At 34.1% G+C, this 11,416-nt stretch overlaps 2 protein-coding genes across 2 annotated transcripts in view; one reads left to right on the top strand and one right to left on the bottom strand.

Moving 5' to 3' along the window:
- LOC108744156 (slowpoke-binding protein) overlaps positions 1 to 11,416 on the top strand; it is a 52,019-nt gene that overhangs the window by 39,805 nt on the left and 798 nt on the right. The gene's annotated exons all lie outside the window — the stretch shown is intronic.
- On the bottom strand, positions 1,550 to 2,807 carry LOC108744083. Its single transcript, XM_018479673.1, has 4 exons — positions 2,562 to 2,807; positions 2,357 to 2,463; positions 2,178 to 2,293; positions 1,550 to 2,082 (listed from the first exon to the last, which is right to left on the bottom strand). Coding segments are annotated over exons 1-4 (567 nt in total). The 5' UTR covers positions 2,564 to 2,807; the 3' UTR covers positions 1,550 to 1,740.

Genomic DNA, 11,416 nt, shown 5'->3' with positions numbered 1-11,416 from the left:
ATCAGTAAATATTAATTTTAATACTACTGGTTATAATAAACTATTAAAATAAAATCGCAACTACACCTACCATAAAAGCGAGCAAAGGGGCAGTAACTAGAGGTATGTATATGTATATGTATTAAACAACATTTATAGATCGGCACAGGAAATAATATCTTACTTTCCAACACAAAATTTATTGGAAATTTTCATTTTTTTGTTTTGAATCATTATACCTCTAATTTTTATATCGATTAGAATAATTTGTTATGCATTATTAATTGAAAAGAAAAAAGATATCGGAAGTACAAAGGACTCTTTTGAGGGTGTTAGTTTTGTAAAATCGAAAATTTTCTGTTATACCGTCGAAATTTTTAACTCGAATTTCTATAACCCAATATCTTTTCTAACTCGAACATCTATTAGCACCCTTGACATACATATTGTTTTACAAGTATTCCAAACTCTCAAATTCTAGAATTTTTCCATTTCTCTAAGTCGAGATTCATTGAACGATAAGGGACTGATTTTGGTTTTATTTTCTGGGTATTTTCCTTGGGATTGTAATAATACATAGAAACTTCGAAATGAAAATTCGAGGAGTTGAGAGTAGCAGAAATTTTCCTGAACTGGAATTTTCTGTAACTGTAACTTAATTGGTTGCATTGAGGAGGGAAGTCAGTATTTTAAAACATTAATAACTTTGCCAAATTGGAAATTATCATTATTTATCAAATATTATCAAAAATAAATTTATCATTTAGAAACTGTTAATATGCAAGACGTTAACTCACATTAAGCTTTCTTTAATTAGAAGCAACCAGTAAGGGGTAAAATCTTTTTATTTTTTATGTAATTTCTACCGATGTTTCGTCTTTCGATTTAAAGCTTTATCGATCTTAATCGAAAGGCGAAACTGGAGAAGTGGAGATTACATAATGAACAAAGAATATTTCACCCCTTACTGGTTGCTTAAAAAAAAATAATATATCATTGGGGAAGAAATAACAAATTTTATACTAGAACATTATTACGCCTTTTGCGAATTTCTTACCGGTTTGTTTGGATTTGATTCTACTGTCCACGGATCCGAAAAACTTTGAAATAAAATTATGGAAAGTAAGATTCATTTTCCTGTGTCTCATCGTATTAATTTAACGATTTGCTCAAGTTTACAGATATACTCCATTTACTTTCTCTAGCGATGAGCCCCTTCCAATGTCTTGGATGCGCGCTGGCAAAATCGTAGGTAGGGAGAAAAAAGCTCATTATACTCTCGACTCTTGTTCATTAAACATACTTTTTCATACAGTATCTGCCAAAAGTTTTGTTCATTCATGAATAGTAGTGCGAGTCGAAAACAAGCGTTAAAGCCTTTAATATGTCTTCAAATATAAATAAACATCTCGTTGATATTTTCAGTAGTAAATGCTACCAATAACAGCACATTTGAGCAATGCAATTGTAGTGGATAAAATGGTCAATTTTTCCGTGCAGTACTGTACGGATTATACGCTCCTCACCGGTTAAGAGTTTGGCCGAGAGTTGTCTCCTTTCTTTTCTCGCCTAGTGCTGTTCTTTTCTACTTTGCGCCGGTCAAACTGAAGGTCACATCGCTACAGAAAGTAAACGAAGTATAGTACTAGACGTATATTTTTGTTGATAGCTTCGGTCGAAATATGGTAAATGCAAACGGTTTTCTAAAAATGGAACATCTTAACAACATTCATAATTTGTATGGCAATCTTTTTAATAATTTTAACAAGTTCTTCCACACTCTTCGCACTCGTAGTTCTCTGCTTCACATATTTCCGATGGTATAACATTGTGATCGGGAAGAAACATCAATTCTTTTCGTCTTCTTGATTTAACTTTTTCTTTGTTTTTCTCTTCGGTTTTTGACGCAAGTTCATTTATGAATTGATTACTTGTGTGTGATCCTCGACGTACCATACCATTCGTTCGAATTCCTAAATACCACCCAACACCCTGTCCATCTCTGACACATTCGTACATAAGATAATTTTCGGACACGGCTGTACTGTCGTCCGGTGATCGTGCGTAGTCCTCCTTAAATATTGTGGCGCACTCTTTTTGACACTGAAGCAAATGGAAAATCGATATAGACGTATATTTTCCTAATGTTTTGTGACATATTCTTGCCTATTAATATCTAAAAAAAAATTAATACTCACTACTCCAGATACACTGCCTTCTTTATCGTTCATTGATATGAATAGTCTGGATTTTATGCCATAAATGTATACCAAACTCGGATCTTCCGTATTGGCACTTATCGTCATTAATAAAGCTAAAAAAAGGTTTGTGTTTTTTAGAACAATAACTTACCTACGTTCAAAATTTAAAAACTTACTGTGTTTGTTAGATTTTTCTGGACTTCCTTTAACCTTTCCGTTACATAAAATCGATAAGTAATTGTGCGAAGAAAACAGTCTCAAAATCCTTCCACCCTCCGAACTCCTGACGAGCACCCGAAAAGTGTACAGTTAATAATCACGATAACGAATTATAAATTTACAAAGGTAATAATAAAAATAGTAATTAAGTACTTAACTTACATTTTGATTTGCTTTTATATTTATCTGCTAATACATACGTATAAAACTTTAGATGTCGATAGTTGAGAATGATCTGTTACAACATGAATAACGTGAACTATTTATTTGGAATTTTGAGAATTACAATGGAGTACTTTTAACTGTTTTAAAACTAAGTCATGTAATAAGTCGTAAAACGAACTTCACAAATTTAATGTACTCTCGGGTCAAATGTTATAACACAACATACCTAACTGATTCGATTCATACTTGTTAGTGGTTTAAAAATAGCTAGCGCTTCTATTAAATTAACTCTATTCGAAAAAATTCGCTTCTAGACCACTACAGCTACCCAAACGAAAAATAAACCTAAAATTAATTTATTAGCGCGTTATGAATGAGGAAATTTAAACATATCACAGATACTGAATTAATTTAGTATCAGCATAAATAAAGTGCCTTCCAGACATCAAAGTACTTTCTTTACATCCGCCTTAATTACGTAGATATTTATTTGTTACTCATTATATACAGGGATATTCATGCCATACTGCACGGAATATTGTCATCAAATTGGAGGCTTTCAAAAAAAATTCCTTTTAGACTCCATGGGAGATATATTATGATTATTTCTTAATATTATCCTCATATGGGTCCCAAAAGCCCGAAATAAGCATCAAAATTATGTTTTATAAATTGAACAACCTGTATATTGTTATTTTTTGGATTATCTGATCAAAATGCATATCTATAACCTTAATCTAACCTAACCTAACCTAAATCTTATTTTTTTTTTAATACAATGTAACATAGTTTTCATATTTTAAATGCGCGTAAATTACAATGAAGTGTACCTAATAATAGATCATATTTATATCCCAATCATAATAAAATTACCATCTTATACAGGGTGCCCACAAATTAAAACTAATCAAATAAAAGCATCAAGTAGCTAATAACTTGATTAATTTAAGTACAACGTCATGTTTCTTAACATACTAGGAAGTGTAATTTACAATTACCTACAGAATAATAGCAGGGTCTCCATAATATATACAAGGTGGTCCAACAGTGAGTCCAAGTACAATAGCTAGGTTTTTATTGAAAAAAGTACTTGATTAAAATTTCAAAATGACCACCATTGTGCTTGTATACAGTATTACTGAAAAAATTGAAAATGTGAAGTGTATATTTGAAAGAAAAACACGTTTACAGTATATGCGGTAAAATGATAATGGTTGAAGTATTAAAAAAGTTATAGCGTGCTAAATGAACCGTTAATTTTTCATACAAATGACCATACATTTTTATGTATTATCTTTATCTGGTATAGTCTCCCAAAAACCTAATTAGAGTACAATGGTCCAAAAATAGGTACTTACTGTTCGTTTCAAGAAGTTGGAAATATACCCCTTCCCTTTATTAGGATGCGCTGTATCATAATTCCAAATTCAATCATATTTGTCTGCGGAGCTCATTTATCCACCGATCATCGAGCGAGAACTAGACAAAAGTGTACAGTACCATTTGCAAAATTATTTAAACTGCCTCGTTAAAATTGAAGAATATGCTTTATTTAAAAGCATATTTAACCAAAAATAATAACAAGTGAATTAAGTTAACCTTCTACACACCTATAAAACTTTTGCTTTGTTTTCTATTGTTAATTTATATACATTTTTGTTTTAAGAAATTGCTAAACATTTTCGTCCAGTACTGTACAGTTCTAGCCGATCTCCTAAGACCGCCCATCGAGAGCTCTGCTCGTTCAAGCTTGTTCCAACTATTTCTGTCTTGCTCACGCCTAGTGTGTATTCTTTCTATCTTCGCTCAGATTTCTTCTAACAAACTGAATTTATTAATTCCTACTGCTTCTGTATTAACCTTTCCTTAATCGTACTTGAACACAATGTTGGTAAAGTAGCTGTGTTTTTATTTTTACAAAAAATGCTTTTAAATGTGTATCTACGCATTTATTTTAGATGTGCTGATATAATCGGTAATGTATTCTTCCATGAATGAAAATTATGAAAGTAGGGACTATGTAAAATGATGATTGAAGGCGAACACTAAACGCTTAAAATATGCGCCAAACTACTCAATTATTTTTCATTAGATTATGTATTATTTATTTAGTAGCAATATTAGTAACAATTGTATCGTAAAACTTTAACTTAAATTTAATTGTACTTGAATAGTATTCGATATTACTTTGTCAATTAATACCTACTTAATTATTAGAGAAAGTAATATCTATTTGCGTAGTAAGCGTTAGGGTGATGGTATTGGTAATAGACTAATCTAATTTTAAATATAAATTATAATAAAATCAGTACTTTACGTTCAAATTTAATATTTTATTATTTAATTTATTTTCATTTTTTTTAAAAACGTACTATGAGCGTTCTAGATACTATTTCTTTTCAATTAGAAATTTATTTTTATTACTTCTTCAATTTGCGAAAAGTAAGGTTTCCGTAATTTCAAAACGATCTAGCCTAGAAGAAATCTCCAGTTAAAGGCGAAACATCGGTTCTGGTTTTGTTATAGTAAATCTTTTCAAGCCTAATTGGCTCTAATTATTTATACACTAAAGGGGAAAAAATGATACCAATTTTCTATTTCACATTTTCAAATTCATAATAATCATTTTCCTTCTTTTGGATACTGTATCTATAATTAAAAATCTTTCTAGTTGTTTTAATTATTTAGTAATAAGCATACATTCGGGTCCAATCAAGTCAATGTTTATAGGGAAATAAATAATAATTTTGCCTTGTGCTTTTTGTGTATGGCGTCAATATTTATCAAAACCAAGTAATAAAACGTTGGAGTTTTCCAAAATAATAATTCATATGCAAATAAGTTTATATATTGTACTTACACGATTTAAGATGTTCATTATTAAAACAAAATCTGTTGACAGAAATAAACTTTAATAGTGCATCTCTTAAAATATAGCAGTTGAGAAGTGCTATTTGAATATTTAATTAAGTGCAAGAGGAAAATGGGAAACATATGGCCAAATGCAACAATGCATCATTATGAAGGAAAAGATGCATTTGTGTTAGAGATTCACGGTTTAAGGCAACATCCCCTTACTATTTTAATTAATGTTGAATTTGAGCTCGCGAATGTTGTGTTGTGTTAGAAAATGTGTACCTTTTTGAAGTGAAACTTCTTTACGCACGGTAAGGTAAGTTCGTTTCATGTGAGTTGCTATGTAACGAAATCATGCAACGGATGCCCCCCTCTACTCGGCCACGTAGTCGAGTTCGTAGTGGGGATCGCTTGAGCCATGAGCGCGCTTCAATGCAACGTTCGTTACAGGCAACTCCGGCAGGTATAGTGTAAAATTTAAATTCATAGTGTACAAATAGTACCATTAAAACAATTCCTTAACCCCTATCCCGGTATGTTTGTGTGTTTCAAGAAGTTTCACTTCAGTGGCGTGTTGTATTTTTGAAGTGAAAGTTCTTTACGCACGGTAGAGAGTTTTATGCAAGTTGCTATGTAACGAAATCATGCAACGCATTTCCCCGCTGTCTGTCCCTATGTATGCTTAGATCTTTAAAACTACGCAACGGATTTTAATGCGGTTTTCTTTAATAGGTAGAGTAATTCAAGAGGAAGGTTTATATGTATAATACATGCATAATATAGCAGAGAAACACTGATAATTTTAGGTTTGTAATGTGGTGTCGTAAATAAACACATTTTATTGCGCTTACATTGCAAACGCTGGCTGAACCCTACGAGATAGATCAAAATAATGTACTACAGTATTGTATACCTTAAAAAGATCTACAAAAAAGTCCGCGATGGTATACTCGTATGTCTACCCACAATAACCATTTTTTATCCTTTACTTTTTACGAGAAATAATGGCTTATTTACGAAGCGATTTTAAGCAATACAGCATTAATCCTTATCCAATTAAGCACTTTTAAATACATTGTGCATTTAATATAGATCAGTATGACCCTTTAAAGCATGCAATTTAAATGAATATTAAAAGATATTACAGACTTAAAATGCAGGGACATAGCGGTTGCGGCGGTACCGGCCGGGAAGCCGGTTTGTATTGTCTAATGACAAAAAAAGCTGTGATTGTTCTATATAAAGACATTCTATAGTATACGAGGGTGGATTGATAAGTTTCCGGCCTAACCAAGAGATGACGCCACTAGGCCTACCTTGAGGTGACATTCTATAGTACCATCCTTGGATAGCTTGTAGCTATAGTTTCAGCCCGATCTCCTTGCTAGTGTAGGTTTGACAGCACGCTGAACAAGACGCCTCTGTGGTTTTCGTAAAAATGGAAAAGCAGGAAAATCGTGCTGTCATCAAATACTTTTATTTGAAGGGGTTAACGCCGAAGGAAATTAAAAAAGAGATGGACTCAACACTGGGGACATCCTCCCCGTCATATTCAACCGTTAAGCAGTGGGTTTCCGAGTTTAAAAAGGGTCGTGTGAGCACCTCTGATGGGCCTCGCTCAGGACGCCCCGTTGAGGTCACAACTCCAGATATGATCGAAAAAATTCATCAAATAGTGCTGGGAGACCGCAGATTGAAAGTGCGTGAGATAGCTGAGACCTGTAAGATGTCATATGAACGTGTGCAACATATTTTGCACCAACATTTGCATATGGAAAAGCTCTGTGCAAGATGGGTGCCGCGTTTGCTAACAGTCGACCAAAAATTGATTCGAAAAAACATTTCTACCGCAAATTTGTCATTGTATAAGCGTAATCCAAGCGAATTTTTGCGTCGATTCGTAACCGTTGACGAAACGTGGGTCCACCACTACACTCCTGAAACCAAAGAACAGTCTAAACAGTGGATTGGACCAGGGGAACCAACTCCAAAGAAGGCAAAAACAATTTTTTCGGCGAACAAGGTTATGGCTACTGTTTTTTGGGATGCAAGAGGTATTATATACATTGATTACCTTGCAAAGGGTAATACTATCACTGGTCAATACTACGCAGACTTATTGCAACGTTTGAGCCACGAGGTGAAAATTAAACGACCTCATCTGGCGAAGAAAAAAATCTTGTTTCATCACGATAACGCACCAGCGCACACGTCAATCGTTGCGACGGCTAAAATCAACGATCTAAAGTTTGAATTGATGCCGCACCCTCCTTACTCTCCAGACCTAGCCCCGAGTGACTATTTTCTGTTCCCTAATCTCAAAAAATGGCTTGGCGGTAAGAGATTTGCGGACAATGAAGAAGTAATCGAAGCTGTAAATGGTTATTTTGAGGAGCTTGACGAATCAGTCTATAGAGATGGCATTAATAGACTGGAACACCGCTATGAGAAATGTATCAGCCTTGGAGGAGATTATGTTGAGAAATAAAAAAAAAAAATTTTTAAAAACCTTGTTTTTCTTGGTCAGGCCGGAAACTTATCAATCCACCCTCGTATTTACTATCAGCATTGCACCCATGCGAAGCATAGTGTACAAATAATACCATTAAACTAATTCCTTAACCTCTCCTATCCCGGTATGTTTGAAGAAGTTTCACTTCAATAGTGTGTTTAATTACACGTTGTATTTTTTTTTGTAAAAACGTTTCTTCATGGGCGTAGAGAGAGATTTTTCCTAGGGGGGGGGGAGATTTTCAATAGCTGTAAATTTGTATAGAAACTTTGTACCGATATCGTGACTCGCCGGAGTCTTTTCCAAGGGGGACAATTAGCTTGCAGGGAGGACACTACTCCTCTTGCCCTAACCCATTTCCGCCCATGGTTTTACGTTAAACCTTACAGGGAAGCTGCCAGATTGAATTTATAAATAAGTATATGCGGCTGAATTACCTTTATTTTATGTCTGAAATTTGTAGTTTTCTTATGCTCTATTTTTTGTGAACTCTCCTGTACCATATGTACATACTGAATTTTTGCGTTTTATATTTAATGAAAAACAACAAAAACTCTATGTTGAAAAGACAAACGATTGTAGTTTACGATTAAGCAATAACCTTAATAAAATAATAATAATACGAGGGTGGATTGATAAGTTTCCGGCCTGACCAAGAAAAACAAGGTTTTTAAAAATTTTTTTTTTTTATTTCTCAACATAATCTCCTCCAAGGCTGATACATTTCTCATAGCGGTGTTCCAGTCTATTAATGCCATCTCTATAGACTGATTCGTCAAGCTCCTCAAAATAACCATTTACAGCTTCGATTACTTCTTCATTGTCCGCAAATCTCTTACCGCCAAGCCATTTTTTGAGATTAGGGAACAGAAAATAGTCACTCGGGGCTAGGTCTGGAGAGTAAGGAGGGTGCGGCATCAATTCAAACTTTAGATCGTTGATTTTAGCCGTCGCAACGATTGACGTGTGCGCTGGTGCGTTATCGTGATGAAACAAGATTTTTTTCTTCGCCAGATGAGGTCGTTTAATTTTCACCTCGTGGCTCAAACGTTGCAATAAGTCTGCGTAGTATTGACCAGTGATAGTATTACCCTTTGCAAGGTAATCAATGTATATAATACCTCTTGCATCCCAAAAAACAGTAGCCATAACCTTGTTCGCCGAAAAAATTGTTTTTGCCTTCTTTGGAGTTGGTTCCCCTGGTCCAATCCACTGTTTAGACTGTTCTTTGGTTTCAGGAGTGTAGTGGTGGACCCACGTTTCGTCAACGGTTACGAATCGACGCAAAAATTCGCTTGGATTACGCTTATACAATGACAAATTTGCGGTAGAAATGTTTTTTCGAATCAATTTTTGGTCGACTGTTAGCAAACGCGGCACCCATCTTGCACAGAGCTTTTCCATATGCAAATGTTGGTGCAAAATATGTTGCACACGTTCATATGACATCTTACAGGTCTCAGCTATCTCACGCACTTTCAATCTGCGGTCTCCCAGCACTATTTGATGAATTTTTTCGATCATATCTGGAGTTGTGACCTCAACGGGGCGTCCTGAGCGAGGCCCATCAGAGGTGCTCACACGACCCTTTTTAAACTCGGAAACCCACTGCTTAACGGTTGAATATGACGGGGAGGATGTCCCCAGTGTTGAGTCCATCTCTTTTTTAATTTCCTTCGGCGTTAACCCCTTCAAATAAAAGTATTTGATGACAGCACGATTTTCCTGCTTTTCCATTTTTACGAAAACCACAGAGGCGTCTTGTTCAGCGTGCTGTCAAACCTACACTAGCAAGGAGATCGGGCTGAAACTATAGCTACAAGCTATCCAAGGATGGTACTATAGAATGTCACCTCAAGGTAGGCCTAGTGGCGTCATCTCTTGGTTAGGCCGGAAACTTATCAATCCACCCTCGTACAAAGTTTTGTATCGTCAAATTTCAATTTTTTAGTTTTCATATTTTATCAAGAATGAATATTTGCGTGTGTTCGTGTACATTTGTAACTGTGTTGTGTTATGATAAAGTAACTCGTTCACCTCTCCGTACCCTTGATAGATTCAGTCAAGGATCGCAGTTCGCAGGCTTCGGATACTTTATAGTGTTTTCGGGTTTTTTCTTCGGTAAACAACAGCAAAATTTCAGAAAATTGGTAGTTTTGATTAGGAAACTAATGATGCTTTTATCGGTTTCTTCTACATCTAATCGAAGGTAAGATTGTATCATTCTTTTTATTGTATTTTACTTCTATCTACTTATATGTATTTAAATTACCAAACATTGAAACATTTAAAAATTGCAAGTTTTACATTATCGTATTTATGTATGTAGGTATATATTATGGGATAGGTTATGTCGTTTAGATTAAATATTTGCTGTTTCATAGCTTAAACAATAGTACTCATAAGTTTGTCTTTCAGACAAAAGCTTAATCGCCATTACACCGCTTGAGTTAAGAAGATGCCCTTCTCTGATGTTTTAACTAATAGGAAAACACTTATCTTTGTGTTAATCAATAGGTATTTCCTGACTTATTTTTTTATATAAACGTAGATTATTGTCGACTGAACTGTTCAACATTTACAGACATAGGAAATCATTTTTAAATAGAAATTTCATCTTAACCTTAACAGGAAAAACTTGGATTGTGCAAAGTAACAGAAATCACGCCAATAAAATTATATGTACGTGTAACAATATCACTGAAAAGCGCACGTAAATTTTCGACTCTTTAAGATATTATTTTGGAAAAATTAAAACACTTGAAATATGTAAAAAAAGATGTGGAATTATGTGATATCTATAGATTTTAGGTTTGGATTGGAGTTATCAAAGTACGACGTGTGCGCCAATAAGACTATATCAATATTTCAAACATAAAAAAGCGCATGTAAATTTTCGACTCTTTAGGTTATTATTTTGGAAACTTTACAACACATGAAACATGTAAAAAAAGACGTAGAATCATGTAGTGTCTATACATTTTAGGTTCAGTTTAGAATTAAAAAACTACGACGTGTGCGCTAGCAAGACTATATAAAAATATCAAACAAAAAAGTGCACGTAAATTTTCTACTCATTAAGATATTATTTCGGAAAGTTTAAACCATTAGAGATATGTAAAAAAAGACGTAGAATAATGTGATGTCTATCAATTTTAGGTTCAAATTAGTTAAAAATTACGTACGGTGTCAGAATGGAGTTTTTTAAAAAACTGTTTTATACTTCGTTTACTTTCTGTAGCGATGTGACCTTCAGTTTGACCGGCGTAAGGTAGAAAAGAACAGCACTAGACCAGAAAAGGAAGGAGACAACTCTCGGCCAAACTCTTAACCGGTGAGGAGCGTATAATCCGTACAGTACTGCACGAAAAAATTGACCATTTTATCCACTACAATTGCATTGCTCAAATGTGCTGTTATTGGTACCATTTACTACTGAAAATATCAACGAGATGTTTATTTATATTTGAAGACATATTAAAGG

The sequence above is a fragment of the Agrilus planipennis genome, unplaced genomic scaffold, assembly GCF_000699045.2.
Source record: "Agrilus planipennis isolate EAB-ADULT unplaced genomic scaffold, Apla_2.0 scaffold18, whole genome shotgun sequence".
Classification (NCBI taxonomy): domain Eukaryota; kingdom Metazoa; phylum Arthropoda; class Insecta; order Coleoptera; family Buprestidae; genus Agrilus; species Agrilus planipennis.
The sequence above is the reverse complement of the archived record's forward strand: the minus strand, read 5'-3'. Positions and strand labels throughout refer to the sequence as shown.